The sequence below is a fragment of the Schistocerca gregaria genome, chromosome 1, assembly GCF_023897955.1.
Source record: "Schistocerca gregaria isolate iqSchGreg1 chromosome 1, iqSchGreg1.2, whole genome shotgun sequence".
NCBI lineage: Eukaryota > Metazoa > Arthropoda > Insecta > Orthoptera > Acrididae > Schistocerca > Schistocerca gregaria.
The window spans coordinates 997509866-997531810 of NC_064920.1; the positions used below are offsets into that span (position 1 = coordinate 997509866).

A 21945-nucleotide genomic window follows, 5' to 3' on the forward strand; every position below is an offset into this window, starting at 1 on the left:
GAGAGCAAAAACTGCAGTCCCATTCATCTGCTGTTTTCCTAAAAGGACAACCCTTACTGTCTGTTTTTGTACAGGTTACGTTTTTGTAGCTATTCCTCTGTTCCCGCTAAGTGTCTTTTATTACCCCAACGTTTATGTCTTTCCTCTTTGTGTTTGGAGCATTGACGTCTTTGTGTAGCGCTTAGCTCACTGCCGAAGCATATCGGGCCACCTCGTGGTCCGTCGTCGCTGCTGCTGGCTTTCCAGAGTTGAAATGAACCTATTGTAAGACTGCTGCCACGCTCCATAGAACCATCGGGCAGTATTTTTTATGCAATCGCTTATCATGAAGATTCCTATTTCCTCATGCAAGGCCCTGGTCGGGTAGTGTCGCTGTAGGTGCAAGCTGAGTCACAGAGCTCTCCATTGGGGTCGACGTATGTGTGTATCGGCTGCGTTCCCCCACACTGCAGACGCGTATTCTAGCACTGGTCGGATCAGTTACAGATACAGCGTAATTCAGCAGTGTGGAGGAAGCGTCGATTATGGACTGAGTAGGGGATATAGTGCCTTAAAACGTCCAAGCGCTTTCGCCCAGACGTCACGGATGTGGGGTTTCCAGGTGATGTGCCTACCGAGAGTTACCCCTAGATACCTAGCCGTGGGAAACCAGAGGATGGGGCCTCCCATGATTCGCAACGGCTGAAGGTCCATGGGCACTCTATGCCGCGTGATTCCGACGGCCTGGCTTTTAGTGGCACTGAACTTAGGCTGCATTTCGTAGCCCACACCCCGAGGACGTCGCATGCCTACTGTCAACGGCGGCGAACGACGTTAATCCTTGCGTAGAGTGCGGTGTAATTCGTGTATAGTGCAAGGGACATCCTGTTGATGCGTGGCACGTCGGATGTATACTGGGAGTACAGCAAGGGGCCGAGAACCGACCCCTGCGGCACTCCAGCTCGTGTAGGCCTTTTTGTTGAGATGCAGTCTTCGGCACGAACGTGAAACGTCCGGTCACGCAGATATGACGCCATGAGTCTGACGTGCGGCATTGGACTCCCAGTACAAAAAGTTTGTAAAGGGGCCTTGGAGGCGTCAAGAAATACCGTCCCTGAGTGCTCTCGGCCCTCCAGAGTTCCCATCGCCTCTTCGACAACACACAGTAGTTGGTGCTTCGTGCTGTGGCCGTGCCGGAAACCGAACTGTTCTGCGGGAATCAGCCCTTCCCTGTCCAAGTGCTCCATGAGACGTTTGATATAGATTCTTTCGAAAGCTTTAGATACAACAGGGAGCTGTGCTCCAAATGGGTGCGATCATGTTCAGTGCGGATGCAGCCGCACAATATCGTTAGACGCCTGAGAATGTCAGCAGTGTGAAAGGTTGTGATGAACGTCTTCCTGTGCTCATCCCACTGCGAACTGTCGTTTTCGACCGCAAAATGTGTGGCAATGAGCACCCCAGTCATAAGGGTGGTCTCATTGACGCCCTTTATGCCACCCGCTGCTGTCTATCCGTGGCGATCCTGAGCGCGGTGTGTGTGGAATGTTTTACTCGGCCACTGACGAGAGAACCGTGTGATTTGGCTCGGCGTCGTGGTTCTGACTTCCATCGGAGGTGCGTCAAAAGAAAGGTTGGAATGTGAGTGAAAGGGGATGCGACAGTCTTCCCATCGTATGACACGTCCACGGCGGCTTTGAGCAGAATTTTAGTGAAATTCGGGGCAGTGGGACATCATTAACCGACCCAACACATCACTTTAACTTCTGAGGTATGGCTCTTTTTTTGCATGTGTCGACACCTTACTGTTTGAAGCGTCGCACGGGGCTCCACGCTTTTGTACCGTTACGGAGAAAGATTCTACCCACCTTTGAGCAAAATTTCAAACTTAAGCGTCGCCACGGGTGGGAATTACCAGGTTTCGAAAAAGTAGTCATCTCATTTTTTTGCGCAGTGTAATAGCACAGAAGTCCAGAATCATCATAAGTGTCTCTTGGATAAACTTTCTCAGGAATTACCCACACAGAAACAAAATTGTGCACGATATTTGAAAAACATGTTTCAAAAAATTGTAGAAGCTATAACGAAACATGGGCGTGTACAAGAAGGAAGACGAGACAAAAAAATGAAATGCCACGAAACAGGTATTAGGATTAAAGAGGAGTTAAGGCAGGGATTCAGTCCTTTTCCCCTGATGTTCAACCTATACTTTGTTGAAGCAACGACGGAAATAAAACAAAGGTTATGAACTGAGATTAAAAGTCAGCGTGGAAGATTTATCAGTGATTCGTTAATGATACTATTATCCTTATTGAAAGTGAGAGTGAATAATAACTCCAAACGAATGTAATGTACAGTCTAATGACCACAGGATATGGATCGAGAGTGACAGAAGTAATGAAAATCAGCAGATGTAAGAACAAACTCCATTGTTTTCAGTTACGCCACTGTCTGCGAAAAGATTTTCTGTCGTCGAGGAACTGAACGATTCATAAAACGTTTCGACCGTTGCTTACAGAGTCTTGGGTGACTATACTGAGATATAGTGTCATGTATCTGCGTTACTTTGAAGTGTAGTGCACGATTTAATAAGTTACTTGGCCTGCCTTCATAATTTATAACTTTCTTTCTGAAGCACTCTCACTGAAGTCCACTTAAAAGGGTACTGTACTACATACAAAAATTGCTTCGTCAAAGAAAATCATTGCAGACCTATAGCGTGTAAAACCGTATTGCGCACGGATGTCGGCGGCGAAGTGATGGCATAAACTGCACACGAAGGGCAATGCGTGGCCATCCTGTCACATGAACCCTCAACCAGTCTGTCATAGTACTACCTTTTTCGTCGTTACTATTGATAAAATTGCACTGCCGCTGCTAATCTTGGCTTCGGTATAAAACTGTATTCGCAACACACATATGAAATTCGTCCAAGTAGACAACATGTGCACCTGAGTACATTACGTAACATAACGTCTCTGTTAGTAATTTACACAGCTACATGTTGATAGTTAATTATTTAATGGTTTGGAAATTTTTTATTCTCAGCGAACGTTAAATGACAATTTAATGCTATTTACATGTTGTATATTACATAGTACAGCTGTTGTTATTCCAAAGACTGGTTTGATGCAGCTCTCCATGCTACTCTATCTTGTGCAAGCCTCTTCATCTCTGAGTAACTACTGGAACCTACAGGCTTCCGAATCTGCTTACTGTATTCATCTCTTGGTCTCCCTCTACGATTTTTGCCCCCCACTCGTCCCTCCAGAATATGTCCTACCAACCGATCCCTTCTTCTGGTCAGGTTGTGTCACATATTATTTCTCTTCTCCCCAATTCTATTCAGTACCTCCTCATTAGTTACGTGATCTAGCCGTCTGATCTTCAGCATTCTTCTGTAGCACCAGATTTCAAAAGCTTCTGTTCTCTTCTTGTCCAAACTATTTATCATCCATGTTTCACTTCCATACGTGGCTACAATCCATTCAAATACTTTCAGAAAGGATCTCCCGGCACTTGAATCTATACTCCATGTTAACAAATTTCTCTTCCTCAGAAACGCTGTCCTTGCCATAGCCCGTCTACATTTTGTAAGTAGGCTGTTTAGGTATTTATGTTGGTAACGCCATGTAGCGCTCTATATGAAAATCACTGACTGTGCTGTGTGCACTCTGTGGCTGGTTCGCATTGTTGGAATTTGCTATTGTAGTGTTGGGCAGTTGGAGGTGAGCCGCCAGCAGTGGTGGATGTGGGGAGAGAGATAGCGGAACTTTGAGAGCGGATGATCTGGACGTGTGTTCATCAGAGACAGTAAATTTGTAAGGCTGGATGTCATGAACTGATATATTTATTATGGCTTTTGAACACTATTAAGGTAAATACATTGTTTGTTCTTTATCAAAATCTTTCATTTGCAAACTATGCCTGTCAGTGGTTAGTCCCTTCAGTAGTTTGAATCTTTTATTTAGCTGGCGGTAGTGGCGCACACTGTATTGCAGTGGTTCGAGTAACGATGATTTTTGTGAGGTAAGTGATTCATGAAAGGTATAGGTTATTGTTAGTCAGGGCCATTCTTTTGTAGGGATTTTTTAAAATAAGTCAGGTTGCAGTGCTCTAAAAATATTGTGTGTCAGTTTAGTGTTGATCAGAATAAGTAAAGAGCCAAATGTCTGAGTACGTTCAGTTCTGCTCAACTGTTTGAAAATCAAATAACGTAAGGGGTTTACCAGCACAGTAATTCAATAATTTTTCTAAGGGGACGTTTCAATTTTACATCCTCTCTACTCCGACCATCATCAGTTATTTGGCTCCCCAAATAGCAAAACTCCTTTTCCTACTTTATGTGTTTTATTTCCTAATTTAATTCCCTCAGCATCACCCGACTTAATTCGACTACATTCCATAATCCTCGTTTTGCTTTTGTTAATGTTCATCTGGTATCGTCTTTCCAAGACACTGTCCATTCCATTCAACAGCTCTTCCAAGTTGTTTGCTGTCTCTGACAGAATTACAATGTCATCTGCAAATCTCAATGTTTTTATTTCTTCTCCCTGGAACTTTAATTAATACTCCAAATTTCCGTTTTGTATCTTTTACTGCTTGCTCAATATACAGATCGAATAGCATCGGGGATAGGCTACAAGCCTGTCTGTCTCCCTTCTCAATCAACACTTTCCTTTCCTGCCTCCCGATTCTTAAAAGTGCCGTCTAGTTTCCGACCAAATTGCAAACAGCTATTCGCACCCTGCATTTTACCCCTGCCACCTTTAGAATTTCTTCTGTAAAGAATTTATGTTAGTGTTTTATATTCTTTAAGTATGAAGGTATTTCGCCTGTCTCATACATCTTGTTCACCAGATGGAAGAGTTTTGTCATGGCTGGCTCTCCCAAAACTATTAGTAGCTCAAACGGAACGTTGTCTACCATTAGGGCCTTGTCTCGACTTATGTCTTTCAGCGCACTATCAATTTCTTCGCACAGTAATACATTTAGTATTTGATTTGCATTCACACAGTACAGGCTAGCCAAATAAATGTATAAAGTTTTCAAATAATTTCGCCTGCGAGGAATTATGTAACTACCCCACAGTATATTGATTTAACACACAGTATAAATTCCTGCCACGCCTTGTATATCATAGAATTCTGTTTCGTAGACCTACTGTTCTACAGAATCCTAACAATGACGTGTTCTGCTTGGACTGTTAATAGAGTAATTAAAATTACGATCGTGATTTCGATGTATGTTGCATTTTCAAGCGGTAATTGAGCGTGTGAGATTTTTAGATAGTAACTCAACGTGACATACGTCGATACATATCCTTTACTGTTAAGAGGAAATCGTGCCCGTGCTGAAACATATTCACACATCTGTTTAACTTTAAACGGAAACTTTATTTTTACACACGCCATGTGAAATATATCAGTTTTGTTGAACCCGAAGACTATGTCTTCTTAACACTAACGAATAAAGTTTTGACGCACTTAAGAGTAAGTTATCATCTGGAAATAGCATTTAAGGCGAAATTGTGATTGTGAGATAAATCAGGCCGGTAACAGTTCAGATGGAAATTGTTGCCGTTTCTGAATGACTATGTAAGATCGAAAGGCGGGGCTTATCCCGATCGTGAAGGCCACTTGCTGCAGTGGTCCAAACGTTGGCCAACAACAGAGTACTTGGCCTCTTTCGAGTGCGAAAGTCGATTGTGCGATTATGATCTTTATAAGGAATGACAAAACCTGACGCACAGAACTTATGTTAAAGAGTAAAAAACCGCTGCACCGTTAACCAAAACAACTGAATAATAGATACGATCAAAGGTTAACAACATAGTTACGTACAACAACAGCGGAACAGGTGACAATGTTTATATCGGCTTTAGATGGTTACTTTGCACTGTATTTTATTTTTATTCTTGACTTACTGTCACTTCTATCAAATGACGATGCATTTAGTTGTAAGCATGTTACCCGTTCCCTTGTTACTGCGCGTAATTGTTAACTTTTCTTCGTACCTGTTTTTCAGTTGATTTGAGTAATTGTGTAAGGGTTTCTGCTCTTTAATCTCGTTTCCGCACTTAAACAAAATAGTAGTAGTTTTAACACAGGCAGGTTTTAATTGTCAACACAAGACTGAAATTATCCATTTTAGCTATTTTAGTCTTCCTCATAATCAATGATAACACGATGTTTAGTAATTCGTTGTTCACGCACGATGTGTGAACATATTTACTGTTTTTTTTCTGCGTTGTATGTAAATACTTGACGCTAATTGGTGTAACGAGTTACCCAAGGTTTCATCCGTCTAATGCCGGGCAACCTTATGTAAGCTTCGGCATCAGTTGTTTTATTGCACAGATATATAGCTTTTCATTTGTTAGCAACACTCTAGAACTGAGCAGTTTAGTTTTGTGTCTAATTTTTTTGCATTTAATGACAGTGTGTTGTTTGTTGTAAGAGCTTTTGTTCTGTAGTTATGATCATTTTGTAGAATCAGAATTACCGGTTGTGTTATGCTTATAACTTTTCAACAAGGTCAGGACGAAAAACGTCCTCTTCATGGACGATAATGTCCATCCCATCAGTTGCTCTAATGGATGAAGTTTTCGCCGGTGAATTATCTAACACACTAACAGGTCAGAAATTTGAACCATATAGAAAATGCCTGGGATACACTGGAGATACGAAATACGGCCTGTCAGGTGTCACCAAGCTTCCTCCTAGACCTCTACTTATCTCTTCCTCAGGACTGGAATTTCACTCCTTTGAACCACCTCTTAGAAATCCACGTCGTTCCTAAACTTGTGAAGTATCAAATGATAATATGTCTCCTCTTAAAAGCTTTGTTATGGAAACTATTTTTCGGTTTTATTATTATTTTTTCGTTTATATGCAGCGTGTCTTTCAGGGTTATAGCTTTGGGGGACGCATGTTCGATGGGCGTTGTAGTGTATACAGTGCGAAGATTCTGATTCGAGCACGTGCTCGTTTCATGGAGTCAGTGAACACAGTCTAAATAATGAAGATAGGAGTTACGTTGAACTGTTGTGAATATAAAATGTGAAATTTATATGGGCGATAACTAATCAACGGAAATATGATGAATGAAAGAATATCACTTCGTGATACAGAGGAAAAAATTGTAATAATTTGCTATTAGCGAAGTAAAATTCGAGTTTAAAGGGGCACAAGTAGTTACGGTTAATGATCATGTGTGAATGATGAATAAGAGTAAATGGTTTATACTACGTTTTAGCTAAATTTTCGTGATTTACGCAGCGAGTTTCCAGAATGACGCTAACAAAAGTGAAAGTAGTGTTTTAAGTAATGAAGAATTGCGCATACAGACTGACACTATTGGGAATGAAATCATTATCTTATCAACAATGACCATAATTACTTATTTAGTAATCTGAAGAAAAGCAGAAGGAAAGGAAGTGGATGAGGTCGATGAGATGAAGGGATTAGAGAGAGGTGGGAAGCAAAAAAGAGAGGGAGGCCAGGGAGGAGAAGGGGATGACAGGTGGCTAAAGAGAGTCTAGACTGAAGACGGGAGCAAAGTAATCTGTAATTCTTATTTACAAATGTGCAAACCAATGATGAGCAAAAAATGCAAGCTTTGCATTATTACAATAAATATTCTCCATAATTATATAGAAAATTGCTATCGGAAAATTTGTACCATAAAATAAAATTACAAAACCTAGGGTCTGGGAATTAACTTTATCAAGCGTAACGAACTCACGAGACACAAAGGACAAACGTTTCAAACGATACTGTGAACGGCCAAATCGTGTATGAGTAGTCTAAGCACACAAATCTTTTAGAGAATCAGTAGTCTTATCAAAAATAGACTTAACGAGAGGCAACCACGGCTGTGTAATTCGTGAAAGGAAGGACATAGGGGAAGGGGTGAGGAAGGCTAAAGTGCAAAAGACATTTAGGATGAAGAACATAGCCAATAAGGTACAAGCAGTCTTTCAAACATACAGAATACAGAGGACCTTAAATTACAACCTGAATACAATGAAAACAGTAATTTGGATGAAGTAACACACTACAGCGACCGCTTTGCAACCTAACGCTTATGAACCGCTCCCAAGGCTAAAAATAGTAGGGGGTGAGCAGAGAGGATGTGGAGAAATGACAGGGATGAGATTAAAGAAAGGAAAGAAGGGGGCAAGGACAAATAGAAAGGGTGGGCAAATTGGAGTTGCAGTTAACGTGAGGGTGTGTATCAAGAACGAAAAGTTTTGGAATGGAGGGGAAAGGAAAACTGGGTGAGGAGAGCGATGATGGGGGGGGGGGGGGGGGGGGGGAGAGAGAGAGACTCCCACATTCGAAATAAATGCAGAAGTGTGGATTACAGCACATTCCTAAAGAGAGAAAATAATCTGTTAAAACGAAAATTTACTTGTTCATTTAAAATTTTATCACGTTCGTTTATTTTGTTCTTGAAAATCTCCAATTATTCCAAGATTTCCATTTGCAAACACTTTGTTGTATAACAGAGAATTTTGAATCTATATTTCCGACAGAATAGCGCTCCTTTTGAAGATGCTGACCGAATGCTGTCTTATTGTTCGGATTAACATACTCTTTCTAACGGAGATAAAATTTTTACCTGAGCATCCAACTCGTGTTTTATTTTGAGTTTAAGTTGGTGGCTTGTACGAAACACATCTTTAAGTCTTTTTGGAAAAGCACTGGCGAATGAATCTGACATAGAACCCTTGTACTGCATTAACAGATATTTCTTAGCTCCACTATCCCGTGGCGCCCTGAGAGACGGAGTTACCCGCAACCAGGTCATATGGCTACTGATACTCATAGCGTCGGAGCTAGAGTAATTGTAAGATAAACTAAAACAGAGTAGCTCCAGAAATTCAATTTCACTCTTGTTCACGATGGTATTACGCAATATATTACTCCTGATAATGCTAAAGTCACACCAATGGGAATGCTGGAATAATACATGTATCTTCTTGATAAGCATGTAATCTTTTTTTTTTTTTTTTTTGACCAGTATCGTTTGTTAAGTTTCTTAAAGAACATGAATTGAGACCATACACATATGTACCAACTTTGTTTGCTACTACTATGGACAGAGATTTTACTTGGCAAATATTGGTATGTACTGGTTGTGATATTCTATCCATTTATGCTTTGCACTCGTATGTAAGATAAACAAGTGTTTTGATATATCGTAATTTTGTCTTTTGTAAATAGATTGGTTTGAGAATTGTAGTAACCCGAAACCGAGCCCTGACTAAATAAACATCCATTTCTGGCTTTCTCATTTCACATCAAAATATATAATGAGTCTTGTCACATTACACCCAGCACGCTAAAGTTATGCAAAAGGATTAGTGATTATAAGAATCAGATCGGTCTCACATCCTTCTTAACATGGCGCGTCCAGCCTCCACTTTGCACTTTCATTGCCACCATTTCGTTTTCGAAGTTATTCAACGTAACTCCTCTGTTTTTGTACTGCACTCCATTACGTCTGTGGACATCAAACAAATGTTATGAAGATATCGTGATTGATTTATTTTTCTTCCTATCGCCAACAAGCCCAAGGAGAGTCTACTCCCATACGGTTGTTTTTTCTGATATCCCTCCTTTTGAGAGTGCTGAAGTATTTCTACAACAAATCATTTCATTCTTGTGTCTATTGCTCCAGTGAACTGCGCATAAGCGCAGCAAAGAAGGCTGTGCTCTTTCATACTTCCTCTTAAAACTATCGGAACGTACCCAGCTGCGGTTCATTTACTGAATGCGTTCCCGCAGATTTGGAACTGCTGAGAAACTTCAAGGGCCGGACGTCAGAATGCGCTGCACTCGTCACACTGCTGTGTCCCTGCATCTTCCAATCGCGGGAGCAGCACCGCCTTCCGGAGTTCGTCGAGGTGATGCGTCGCTGGCAGCAAGTCGAAATAGACGTGGTAAGCCCTCTCTTCATTAATTACGCACTCCTTTTAAGAATTCATCTGATGGAAACTAGAGTAAGGTCGCTATGAACAGAGACGGTACAAAACACTATGAAGACTCATTTAGTAGGGCTTAGGACAAAACAACGAGCACCTTCGTGCCTGATGATGTAAATGTTACTGGTATTATGGGCCATTTATAGCAAATAAGGGCAACGGCCTTGCCGCAGTGGATACACCGGTTCCCGTCAGATCACCGCAGTTAAGCGCTGTCGGGTGTGGCCGGCACTTGGATGGGTGACCAGCCGGGCCGGCATGCGCTGTTGCCGTTTTCCGGGTTGCACTCAGCCTCGTGATGCCAATTGAGGAGCTACTTAACCGAATAGTACCGGATCCGGTCACAGAAAACCATCGTAACGACCGGGAGAGCGGTGTGCAGACCACACGTCCCTCCTATCCGCATCCTCATCTGAGGATGACACAGCGGTCGGATGGTCCTCACGGGAAACTCGTTGCTTGACGACGGAGTGCTGTAGCAAATAAAGTAGACCTGGCTGTTACAAAGAAGTTCAGGAACGTAAAAGTTTTAGAATGCACGAAGACCTGCAGAGGGTCAGCACTTAGCATAAAGACTGGAAGTTCGCACTCAAAATAAATAAAGTCATTTAAACAAATTTTCTTCACGAGTCGCTTGTTTGTTGTACCATTACGCTTTCCACTAGCTCTCGCCATCAGCTTCTGATGGAGAATTACATATTTTTAATCTCAGTGTAAAGAGGAGAGCACATACGCCTTTTCATCTTTTGCAAGGTACCGAGTTCCAAATGTACAGTGCGTTCAGTCCGCAAGGTTCGGGCGGAAACAGGTTGAGATGGACCCGCAGTCAGTGACATCAGCAGCTCCTGTCGGGTTTGAAACCGATTATGATTGACTATGATTCTTATAGGTTACGATACGATTAATGGAATAAACGGTCGGTTATTACCAACAGACATGCTGCGAGTAATGGCTGGTGTCACTGCCGACCATCCAGCCTACTGAACCACGTAGACGCTTACAGGCACAAGGCGCGCATGCGCGCGCTCGTGCACGCATCCGTCTAACTCATGCACTATTGTGAATATAACTGGAGTAATCCATATTATGCTTTTGTTACCATTATTAACTGATTTATTAGCCAAATAAAGAAATATATTTGCGTTGGTTTAAAAACGTTTCATAAGATGTACAGTGTTAAGTCCCAATCCTTCAGACCGCCATTTAACACACTGTCTTTTCATAACTACTTGTTCTTGACAGTCACGAAAAGAATTCTCAACCGCTTTCTGAAAATTTTTTACTTCAAGTAAGTCAGCGATAGACGATCCAACAAGTCTGTGTTCTTTTGTCCAAGTTATTTTATTTGTTTTTCCATAATTTCTAATTGTTGCCTTACCTGTCTTGTCGCATTGGCGGGTATTGTTTGTTTTCATAGTGTTTTCTCTGCTAGTAGTTTCGTTACTTGATAGTCTACTTACCTATAAAAAATCTTCTGCTTGAACCTTCGTAGCAGATCAAAATTGTATGCCGCACCGGGACTCGAACCTAGATCCTTTGCTTTTTGCAGGCAAGTGCTCTGCCAATTGCCGTGTCGAAAGACGAGTCACACCTCTTCCCGTCCAACCCCTACCCAAGCTCCACCCCCCTCCCAAACACACACTCACAGCTACACTTACGCAAATACCTCATCTCTTATATCTTTATTCTGGAAAGAATCCCACAGGCTGTTTCCTAACTTTGTCTTCGCAGTTCTTTTCTTCCAGGTGAAGTTTTAAGAGTTTTGGAGGGTAGGAGATGAGATACTAGTTAAGGTACAGCTGTCACTGGGAAAGGGGAGACGCATTGTGAGTCGGCAGAGTACTTGCTTATGAAAGGCAAATGATCTAGGTTCGAGTCCCACTGCGGTATACAGTTTTAACCTGCCAGGAAGTTTCAACTCAGCACACACCGCTACAAAGTGAAAATTTATTTTGGATCTCTTCTTCTTCTTTGTAGTTGTAATTTTGCGCCTGAATATTTCTCATTATTAGGCTCATTACCACCGCCTAAATCAAACATTGACAACTTATGGTACAGAGAACAGCATGAGGCTTCTTACTGTGTCTTGGAGGAAGACTGAACACTTCACTTATCAAATTTCATATGTTAGTTCTTTTTATTTTTTGAGGAGGGGGGGGGGGGGGAGATTCTTCAGTCTTCTGTCAGGTTTGATGCGGCTCGCCACGAATTCCTATCCTGTGCCAAACTCTTCACCTCAGAGTAGCACTTGCAACCTATGTCCTCAATTATTTGTTGGATGTATTCCAATCTCTGTCTTCCTGTACAATTCTTACCCTCTACAGCTCCCCCTTGAATCATAGAAGTTATTCCGTAATGTCTTAACTTGTGTCCTACCATTCTGTTTCTTCTCCTTGTCAATGTATTTCATATATTCCTTTCCTCGCCGATTCTCCAGAGAACCTCCTCATTCCGTACCTTATCAGTCCACAAAATTTTCAATATTCTTCTGCAGCACCACAGGTGGTGGTGGTGGTGGTGGTGGTGGTGGTGGTGGTGGTGGTGATGGTTAGTATTTAACGTCCCGTCGACAACGAGGTCATTAGAGACGGAGCGCAAGCTCGGATTAGGGAAGGATTGGAAAGGAAAGCGCCCGTGCCCTTTCAAAGGAACCATCCCGGCATTTGCCTGAAACGATTTAGGGAAATCACGGAAAACCTAAATCAGAATGGCTGGAGACGGGATTGAATGCAGCACCACATCTCGCATGCTTTGATTCTCTTCTTTTCCAGTTTTCCCACAGTCCATGTTTGGCTACCGTACAGTGCTGTGCTGCAAACATACATTCTTAGAAATTTCTTCCTAAAAATAAGGTCTATGTTTGATACTAGTAGACTTTTCTTTGCCAAGAATGCACTTTTGCTAGTGGTAGTCTGCGTTTTATATCCCCCATTCCCCGTTCGCCATGGGTTATTTTGCTGCCTAGGTAGCAGAATTCCTTAATTTCATCTAATTCATGATCACTAGTCCTGATGTTAAGTTTATCTGTTGTCATTTCTGCTACTTCTCATAACTTTCGTCTTTTTTCGATTTACTCTCAGTCTATGTTCTGTACTCATTAGAACTTTTTCCCATTTGACAGGACCTTCTTCACCGTCACTGAGGATAGCAATGATATCAGCGAATCCTTTCATTTTATTCTTTTAACTTGAACTTTAATTCCACTCTTGAACCTTTTTGTTATTTCCGTCATTGCTTCTTCGATGTATAGATTGAACAGTAGGGGCGAAATACAATATCCCCCTCTTATATCCATTTTAATCCGAGCATTTCAGTCTTAGTCTTCCAATTTTGTTGATCCATCTTGGTTCTTCATCATACGGTATGTCACTCGTTTTTTCCTGAAGCTTACCCCTATTTTTTCTCAGAATTTCAAACATCCTGAACCATTTTACATATTAGTTTATGAAATTTTAATTTTAATGCTGTTATCGAACAATTTTAGAATGGAGATAGTTGCAGCTATTTGGAAGTAACCTTAAAGGATGAACCTAAACTCAACCGACCTAATTTCGAGGGTTGTTCAGGGATATTTTCTAAATATTTTGGTATAAGGGACCAATGGCCTCCGGTGGATCAGTAAAGCGTTATAATTTAATTATGATTTATTCGGTTTGTTAAAAATAGCTTTGCAAGTGAAAAGACTATAATATGCAATCACTAAAATGTACAACAGGAAACACAGAGTAATGGGAACACTGTACTGTGATGTGGTTGTCCTTGTTGTGCGAACTGCTCAGCATAACGCCGTTATGCCGCTTTTACCCTGTGTTTAGTGGACCTATACGAGAGGTTCATATCGGCCAACTCTTCGTCATTAAAACTATTCAACCCTATTGTGTGTCACAGGAAACGTACGAAAGGCGTTTAATATGTAATGCAACACATTTTTTCTCAGCCAGTTTCGGTTAAAAAAAGGTGATTTTGTTGTGGGCCATCGTGTAATATTCCTGCTTCAGCCCCTATAGTTTCATGGAGTTCCGATTGGTGACGGCGCTATACAGAGGGCCGTTCCAACCAGAGAGTTGTCATTGAGTTTCTTCTGGAGGTAAATCAAAACATCGCAGATATTCATAGGCGCTTCAAAATATATGCGGAGACCTGGCGGTGTACAAAAGCACGGTGAGTCGTTGGGAGAGGCCTTTGTTACCATGGCAACAAGGTTGCGCAAACCTGTCCGATATCCCGCGTGCATGCATATGTGACTCCTGCAATGTTGGAAAGTGCGGACACTGTCATTCGAGGTGATCGACAGGTCACAATACAACACTTCGCTGCACAACTGGACGTCGCTGTTGGTACCGCTAACAGCAGCTGGGGTACTCAAAGGTGTGGCCTGACGGTTTCGTCGCCACCTAACAAACAGAACACCACAAAGAGCCACGAAGGATCATCTGCACGATATTGCTTTTGCATTATGAGGCTGATCGTGATAATTTCTTATCCAAGATCGTCAAAGGGGTCATCACTTTGAACCGGAAATAAAACAGCAATCGATGGAGTGGCGCCACGCCACCCCGCCTCTGAAGAAAAAGTTCAAAGCCGCACCCTCAGCCGGAAAAGTCATTGCGGCGGTATTCTGGTACTCTGAAAGGGTTATCCAGTTTTATGTCGTCCCTGACGGTGCAAATCAACTCTGAAGTATACAGGGTGAGTCACTAACTATTGACATCTAGAATAACTCCGAGAGTATGATAGGAGCTGAAACGTTTGTGGGACAAGTGTTGCATGGGGCAACAGGAGCCATAACATGACGTTGGTTTTTTGTTGCTAGGTGGGGTCGCGTCAGAGATATGAAGGTCAACTTTTTTTTTTAATTGGATGCTACAGTTTAGCATCTGATAGCGGCTATCGAAACGAATCCAATTATGTGTAACAGTAAGGTCTTTGATGGTCAATGAAGGTCAGAAAGATGGCATGAACGTCCATTTACAGACGGTGTTCCAAGTGATGACCATTGGTATCAATGCAGTGTTGAAATCTTATCATGGATTGAGTGGTATTCCTTATCACTTCGGCAATTATCCAAGCACATGCTCTGACAATTCTCTCTCATATTTCGTGCAACTAGTAAATATTCTCCGAATACGTCGTATCCATCTAACGTGCCAGTGACATGTAAACACCATCCGACGGTTTCGCAATACAATACTTATAAGAACGGTAAGACTAGTATCGTCGAATCAAGCGAGTGTGAATGATGTATTCCTTCGAAGAACAAGTTGATATGCTTCTCATTTACGGAGAAGGACAACGAAATACAGTGAGAGCTAGTGACTTATATGCTGAAAGATATCCTTAGCGTACTCACCCTGAAACGTCCCCTTAGAACAATTATACACGACTGTGCTTAAACTGACACACAATATTTTTTAGCGCAACGCAATCTGACTTCCAAAAATCCCTACGAAAGAATGGCCCTGACTAACATTAACCTATACGTTTCACAAATCACTTACCTCACAAAAAATCTTCGTTACTCGAACTACTGCAATACAGCTAGCACCACTACTGCCAGTTAATAAAATATTCAAACTACGGAAGGCACTAACTACTGATAGGTATAGTTAACAAATGAAAGATTTTAATACAGAACAAACAATGTATTTACCTTAATAGTCATTATATATATATATATATATATATATATATATATATATATATATATATATATATCAATTCATGACACCAATTATTACAAATTTCAAAACTCCGCCATCTCTCTCCCCACGTCCACCACTGCTGGCGGCTCACCTCCAACTGCGCAACGCTACGCGCTGTTAGCATCCAGCTGCCGCTGCCCGACACTACAATGGCAGACAACAATGCAAACTAGCCACAGACTGCGCACAGCACAGCCAGTGATTTTTCATACAGAGCGCTATGTGGCGTTACCAATAAGAAAATGTAAACAGCCTACTTACATAGCCCCCATGCTCCCCACAAAAAAATTTACAAATTGTTTTGGGCTGTGGCCAATACAGATTTGAAAATTTTTTTCATAATTACAATAGCAAAGAAATGAAATGCACACACTTATCGATACAATGTTGGTCAAAAGCTAAAATTCTCTCACAGTCCATAAAGACAGTCCTGATCGTTCATCATAGTAAAATTGCAGTGTTTTTTTCAAAGTCTGAGCAATAAAAGAAATTGCACTTGGAAGTAGTGGATTTCTAAGCAGTCTTGAAGAAGTAGTGTTGTCCTTCCAACGAAAGACAGTGCTGACTCTTGACATGCAGACAGGTAATAGGCCACAGCAGAGTCAGTCGACATTGAAGACTATCGGTAGGTAGGTCATCACAGAGCAGACCCACTGTAGTCCTGGTAGAGATTACTATTGGTGGGCCACCAGAGGTGCAGACCCACTGCAGTCCTTGTAGAAATAATGGTATTGGTGGGTCATCAAAGGTGTAGACCCACTGTAGTCCTTGTAGAGATGGCCAGCAGCCATCTGTTTGACTGTGCAGGCGCACAATCACCATTGAAGAGTCTTGCGGATAATGTAGCAAGTCCATAACCACCACTTGTGCACTCACAAAAATTGTTTTTGAAATGTCCTTACAACCAGCAATGCTGTTATCCAGTCCCTTACTGAATTATTAACACATGTGCAAACACTATCAGTCCCTACTTCTCACATATTGTCCATATACTATGACCAACAGAAACGTGTGCAGTGAAATGTAATTTACAAGTTTTAATTTGATGAACTGGTGTCAATTACAATTTTATAACATAAAAATACAATAACAAAGGTACAAAATATATCATTAAAGAACAAAACAATACAGATAACATTTGCAGTAATACAAGCTTTACAAAAGAATAGAAATAACATATACATCAGTGTTACAAGAATTGTGACAGGAGCACATACATAAAAAATCCGAATAAATTTCGAAACATTAACTTCACGAATGAGCATTAAAACAAAACACAATAAATAATGTCTGAACATATTTACAAAGAAAATAACATAGTTCATGGTTCATATGGCTCTGAGCACTATGGGACCCAACTGCTGTAGTCATTAGTCCCCTAGAACTTAGAACTACTTAAACCTAACTAACCTAAGGACATCACACACATCCATGCCCGAGGCAGGATTCGAACCTGCGACCGTAGCAGTCGCACGGTTCCGGACTGGGCGCCTAGAACCGCGAGACCACCGCGGCCGGCAATAACATAGTATTTGAAAAATTCTACAACATAAATCTTATTAGCTAAACGCATAAAGACAGGAAAAAGACAAATACACAAGGGTACATAAACACATAGAGGGATAATACGAAAGGAAAGGACAGGGTTTGTTTTACTGCAGTATTTTGCATAGAGATCTCCCTTAGTTCATCATTATTCCCAAAAAGTCCTATCTAAAGCTGCTTCCTGTATTCTGTTCACATCCTCTTTCAAAAATAGTTTTTCTCCACTGTACACTACTTTTTTGGCCAAACCATTTCCTTATAGCTTCTCAATGCTTTTCTTCCAATTCATCATAGTTAGTTTCTTATATAGTCTACCACCTCTTAAGGTAACTTAAAGCTACTGTGCTCAGATGCCAAACTAAGGGTCGAGGCAATGCAGCAGCACAAAACAATAAATACAAACAGCAATGACAAAAAAATGCAAGTAAGCAAAGCAAGCAGCAGTAAATGTAATAACTTATACCTAAACATGACAAAGCTGAAGCAGAAAAAATATTACAGTAAAAATGTGCAATACCTATGTCACACCTTAACACTAGAGTGATGCATCACTAGAACATGCGCTAGAAGATAAGTTAGCAAATCGTAAAAAAAATTATTTTTGTAAGTCCTGTGAAGGGAAATGTCTATTTGTGTTCTCTTTTCTAAGGAAGTACATCATAAAATGATTCTTTACTGGGTCTGTAGACAGAAAGTAGTTATATTAGTACATGTATTAAATTTTAATTTAAACAAAGCTGCGTTGCAACAAGAAACTAGATACTAAACAAAATAGGCAAAGCAAGGCGTGAAACGTCATTCGCTTAGCCATAAGGCATTTCATAATGCAGTAAACAATCTTCCAGCTAGCAAGACAATAGACATGAAACGTTTCTCATCATTTCATTTCAGTAAATATCATAAATTAAGAACTCTACAGTGTAATCATGTTTTCAAGTTTGAGGGTGTCGTATTTACGATGCTTTCTACAAAGGAATGTCAATAGCGAGGATAATGGCCTCTTTTTTTTTCTCCACCTGTACCTCTGACAGGCACACACTAATGGCTTTTTTTCCAGGCGCCTGTCGCGCAGCTGGGTGCCCACGACGCATTACGTGCAGGTGGTCACTTACCTTTCTTACTGAAAAATTTACGACATCAGTTTCCGCTACAGTGACAGTCACATATAAAAATATTTTCACAGGTTGAGAATTTGCGTTACAAATCTGTAGAAACAAATCCTTTAAATATAATAGTGTCCAAAAAATTTTCATCGGCATTGTAATACATTCACGCATTTACATACATTTCATAACTCTTAAAGTACGATTCTTGGTTTCCAACAACCTTTTTCACAAACCAGAGTCCCTAGCCACTACTCTTTATTCCTTACCTTATTCGTCGACACTTCTTCAATATTTCATCATAACAGATTCATAGCATAATCAAATAACTCATATAGCATCAGCCTATTGATCATAAACATACCACAACATCGTAATGCACATCGTCATCATAACATCATAAAACCTCAGCCAAATCTCAAAATCGTCGTGGCTTCCTATTTCAAAACCTAAAAAAAATTCTCTGCTCATGTCAAAAGTGTCAACTACCTCAAAAGTACTTTAAACATCATGATCCCATACCAAATACATCATTCAAAGCTCTCATAGTATCACAATGGTTCTAAAAAAATATGAACACTTCACAAAGTACAGACAAAATACAGTTTCATAAGTGTCAAGTTATCCAACTGTGTAATTATGTAAACATGTGTCACTGATGTAGTAAAAAAAAAAATTGTCTCTCAGTTAAATTATCAGATAGCTGTGTAATTTATGTGTTAGAGAAATATGGTACCGATGTGTAAGGTTGTATAAGCAAATACCATATTAGCTAGGGCTCCTTGTGCTTGCCAAACACATGGTACACAAAGTAAGCGTGTACCCCCCTGATGATTAATGTGATTATATCCTCAGGTGTTACAGATTACAGCAATGGAATGAAATGTATCACGAAAAACTTTCTTTTTAATTCAACAATCTTGATAAATAAATGGTTTAAGTACCAAATTAATCACTCAAATGCTTGCTCTGTAATGCTAAATGTGTGTTTTGCTGTAAGATAATTCTGTGGGACTGTCGTAGTTATCGTCCTCTGTAAGCAAAGTTCTGTTGAAGTCAATGTACTTACCTCATCATAAACGAAAGTGAAATGTTTTCCGTATAGATATCGTAGTTATTACGTACTTTACCGTGATCAAGAAAGTACTATAATGTAACGTATTGTTGTGCTACGATAAAGGCTGTCTCATTGTAGCTATACCACAAAAGTTACTACTAAAACATGTTTTACTTTCCAGAGTAATTCAGAAAAACTGTGCAGATATAAAACAGATACACCGCAAAAGCACAGTGTAAATTGTGTCAGACATTAGTAGCGTCGTGATATAATCGTGTAGCTATCAAAGAAACCAAACGCTAAGTCGTCTTTAATCTCACAGAAAGTACTTCAAATAAAGAATATATTTTCAAGTAAACCAAAATGTTGTATTAAAATCTCATTAGCAGTATATGTTCTAAGTATGTAAGCCTTATAGTTGTTACGTAATCGTGCAACTAACAAGCAAGAATGTACACACACAATAACACTGTGACGTCTGTTCACTATAACAATGCACTCGTAAATACTGTCTAAAAATGTTCCGTAGGTTCTAGACTGGATAGTAAACTTCAAACATTGTTGCATATTAACAGTTTATAAGTCTGACAAAGCATACTATTAATGTAAAGTGAAAAGTTATATGGCAAAGGCAAAGTTAAAAAGAAGATTATCTTTCAATAAACGGTTTTACATGTGAAATGTAGTACAATCCTTTACTCTTCCTAGTGCTCAGAGTTAACTTGAACGCAATTATCATGCGGTATACGTCGGTAAAGAATACTGGAATTTCTCCCAAGGTTAGCGTCTATGTTATTTTTCTCTGCGCCAGCCGGAGCACGCGGATGCCTCCGGTGCGAGTCATTGTCTGTCTCTTTGTTGGCGCGCGCCGTTATTGGGATTAGGAGACTTCACTTCTACAAATTCACTTTGCCAAGAGGGCCCAGCTCTTTTTGAATCCCGCCAGTTCTGATGAAATTCCGGTCTGTCGTTATAATTATATCGTCTGTCATCATGTCGGTAGTTCCTGTAGTTTCTTTCTTGTCGGTTAAGTGGTGGAGAATTTCTCCCTGAATCGTAACTGCGCGCTGGACCGTTGCGTCTGAAGTTATTCCGTCTCCCTTGATAAGAATTATTTTGATTCCAGTATTGTCTGTTTCTCTTATTGTGTCTGTGATATTCATTACTACGGAAATTGGGTTGTAAGAGTAGACTTGTCGTGTCCAGTTATTGTTTCTGTCGTCACGGAATTGTGACGGATGTGAAGTGTAGTGATTGTTTTCCTGTTTTCGCATTCCGCGACTGTATGTGTCAATTTCTAATTCTTGTAAGAGTCCCTGAAAAGCTTCAATGTCGTCTTTGCAACGCCCTGCCAAAATAATATTCCTTAAATGTTCAGGCAATTTCATGATGCAAATGCGGATGAGTTCTGAAGGGCTGTATGGGTTTGAAAGATACTGGTTCTTATGCAACATGTCTTCAAAATATTTGACAAGACTGGAAAATTCAGATTGTTCAAAGTGTTTCGTCATCATTATGCTATGTTTTACTCGGTCTTGTGTAGCTTGAGACCAATATGCTGAGAGGAAGGCATGATAAAATTCTCCTTCACTGTGACAATCGTGAATGACCGATCGCATTCTTACAGCTGGTTCATTCTCCAAGTAGCCACACATAAATTCTAATCTGTGCTCTAATGACCAGTTGGGAGGAAATCAATGAGAGAATTGATGGAACCACGCTTGTGGATGAATGTCATTGCCAGAATTCTTAAATGTTTTGAATTTACGTGCAGTAATGAACAGCTTATAGTCAAAATCATCGTGTCGGCGGGTAGCATATCGGTCATTGTTACGTCGTGTCGGCGGTTCCATCTCAAAATTCGGTGCACCTTGCCAATTACTTTCATGATTTCCGAAATGCCCTGTGTTATTATTTTGTGGTTGTTCTCTATTGCTATGTCCCTCTTCCCATACTGGGGCGCGAGTGTCCTCTGAAATATGTAATTCTTGTATTACTTGAGCCAACTGATCTTGTACTTCCCGCATTTCTCTTTTGTACTGTGTGTTGATTTGATTTTGATTCTGTTTGAATTTCCTAATTTGTTCATACTCTTCAGTGTCAGTGAAGGCTACAGGTTTTGTGTCATTCAGATCATCATCTACCTTCGTAGATAAGTTAGTGAACTGATCTGAAAGTTCGGCTACTTTATCCGACAGTGAAATTATTTCCTCTGTGTGTCTTTCTGAACCAATTTTCAGAGTATCTACTGTGTCCTTTAAGTTCGCTTGAGTTTTTGCAAGTTGCGTAACCGAATCGGTAGATGCAACTGAGTCAATTTTAGCTTGAAAGGTCTCATGATTTTCATGAACAATAGTTTGCAGTTCTTTTATGGCTGCTTCATGATTCTGTAATGCATTTTCGCGCCGCGAAAAAATAGATTGGAAATGCTCACAAATTTGTGTTTTTACGTCATTACAGACTTTTGGACATTTCGATTCCATGTTATGTTAAATCTTCACGTGTTTGTTCAAGTGTGGTGTCTAACTTTTGAAGCTTTTGTTCCATTGTGTCTAACGTTTGAAGCTT

General features: G+C 40.5%; 1 protein-coding gene and 1 pseudogene across 1 annotated transcript in view; both read left to right on the forward strand.

Moving 5' to 3' along the window:
* LOC126312017 (phospholipase B1, membrane-associated-like) overlaps positions 1-21945 on the forward strand; it is a 135589-nt gene that overhangs the window by 93438 nt on the left and 20206 nt on the right. Inside the window, exon 5 of the mRNA XM_049992238.1 lies at positions 9774-9928. Within this exon, the coding sequence (XP_049848195.1) occupies positions 9774-9928 (155 nt within the window). The remainder of the gene's footprint in view (positions 1-9773; positions 9929-21945) is intronic.
* LOC126291080 (5S ribosomal RNA) lies at positions 10125-10242 on the forward strand (annotated as a pseudogene).